Source organism: Tupaia chinensis, unplaced genomic scaffold (genome assembly GCF_000334495.1).
Source record: "Tupaia chinensis unplaced genomic scaffold, TupChi_1.0 Scaffold000048_1, whole genome shotgun sequence".
In the NCBI taxonomy this organism is placed as follows: Eukaryota; Metazoa; Chordata; class Mammalia; order Scandentia; family Tupaiidae; genus Tupaia; species Tupaia belangeri.
Genome location: NW_006159506.1, coordinates 6108252 through 6110085, shown reverse-complemented (window position 1 = coordinate 6110085; position 1834 = coordinate 6108252). Strand labels below are relative to the sequence as shown.

At 44.8% G+C, this 1834-nt stretch overlaps 1 protein-coding gene across 2 annotated transcripts in view; it reads left to right on the top strand.

The window, feature by feature from the left end:
- DSP (desmoplakin) overlaps positions 1-1341 on the top strand; it is a gene marked incomplete at its 5' end in the record, with an annotated part of 40982 nt that extends 39641 nt beyond the window's left edge. For both annotated transcript variants that reach the window (XM_014591084.2, XM_014591081.2), the window contains 1 exon segment: positions 3-1341. In XM_014591084.2, coding sequence (XP_014446570.2) covers positions 3-1121 — 1119 coding nt within the window.
- Between the last annotated feature and the right edge of the window lie 493 nt (positions 1342-1834).

The window sequence follows — 1834 nt, the reverse complement described above, 5'->3', positions numbered from 1 at the left end:
AGGAATGCGAGTGGGAGGAGATAACCATCACGGGGTCAGATGGCTCCACCAGGGTAGTCCTCGTCGACAGGAAGACAGGCAGTCAGTATGATATCCAAGACGCTATTGACAAGGGTCTTGTAGACAGGAAGTTCTTTGACCAGTATCGATCCGGCAGCCTCAGCCTCACTCAGTTTGCCGACATGATCTCCTTGAAAAATGGTGTCAGTAACAGCAGTGGCCTGGGTGGAAGTGTCAATGATGATGTTTTCAGCAGCTCCCGACATGAATCAGTCAGTAAGATTTCCACCATATCCAGTGTTCGGAATTTAACCATTAGGAGCAGCTCTCTGTCGGATCCCCTGGAAGAATCGAGTCCAATTGCAGCCATCTTTGACACCGAAAACTTGGAGAAAATCTCCATTACAGAAGGTATAGAGCGGGGCATCGTGGATAGCATCACTGGACAGAGGCTTCTGGAAGCTCAGGCCTGCACAGGCGGCATCATCCACCCTACTACTGGTCAGAAGCTGTCACTTCAGGATGCAGTCTCCCAGGGGGTCATTGACCAAGATATGGCCACCAGGCTGAAGCCTGCTCAGAAAGCCTTCATTGGCTTCGAAGGCGTAAAGGGAAAGAAGAAGATGTCAGCTGCAGAGGCAGTGAAAGAAAAATGGCTCCCCTATGAGGCAGGTCAACGCTTCCTGGAGTTCCAGTACCTCACGGGAGGCCTTGTCGACCCAGAAGCCCATGGGAGGATAAGCATGGAAGAAGCCATCAGAAAGGGGTTCATTGATGGCCGAGGGGCTCAGAGGCTGCAAGACACCAGCAGCTATGCCAAAATCCTAACCTGCCCCAAAACCAAATTAAAAATATCCTATAAGGATGCCGTGAATCGCTCCATGGTGGAAGATATCACTGGCTTACGCCTCCTGGAAGCCGCCTCTGTGTCATCCAAGGGCTTACCTAGCCCTTACAACATGTCTTCGGCTCCAGGCTCCCGCTCTGGCTCCCGCTCTGGCTCTCGCTCTGGCTCTCGCTCTGGTTCACGCAGTGGGTCCCGGAGAGGAAGCTTTGATGCCACGGGGAATTCTTCTTACTCTTACTCGTATACATTTAGCAGCAGCTCCATTGGGCACTAGTAGTCAGTTAGAGATTGTCGCTATCCCTTGGCTTTATTAATATGAATTCCCACTCTTTGATAATAAAAAAGAAAGCCTTGTGCTTGTAGTATACGGATAGAATTTTCTGTGCTTAAAAAAACAAAAACCAAAAAACAAACAAAAAAAAGGTAGCCTTGGTCAAAATCAAATAGTAAAAGCTGTTTTTGGCTTTTTATCTTCTTAGCTCATTTTAACTAAAGTAACACATCTGGATGTAGTGTTTATGAGATGGCAATCAGTGTAAGGATAACACAAATTGAATTTAGAATTTGTTTCTTCTGTGTTTAGAGTTTTGATCAGTTCTTTTTTTTTTAAAACTTTTTTGGGTCTATCACAAGTTATATTCTTGGAGATAAGAATTCAATTGATCACTGATATTTTAGTCATCATTGTTTCTCATCTACAAATTTTCATTTTCTGTATTAGGAGGAATTGACACTCCCCCTTCCCTAAGATCCTCCCCTCCCCCCCAAATAAACCCACCCCAAACCTAAGCATTTTGGAATGAGTGTCCTTTAGTTTTAGAATGGGGATTGTGTAACCCATATATTCTTTAATGTACCCGTTTGGATTGGTGTTAATTTGTACATGCAGCATGGCAGTAATCTTTGCTTTTCTTTGGTCAAAGTTTTCTGCCTATTTTGCTTGTCATTTTCTATGTCCTTTAAAAAGGTGTCTTTATGAAGTTTGCT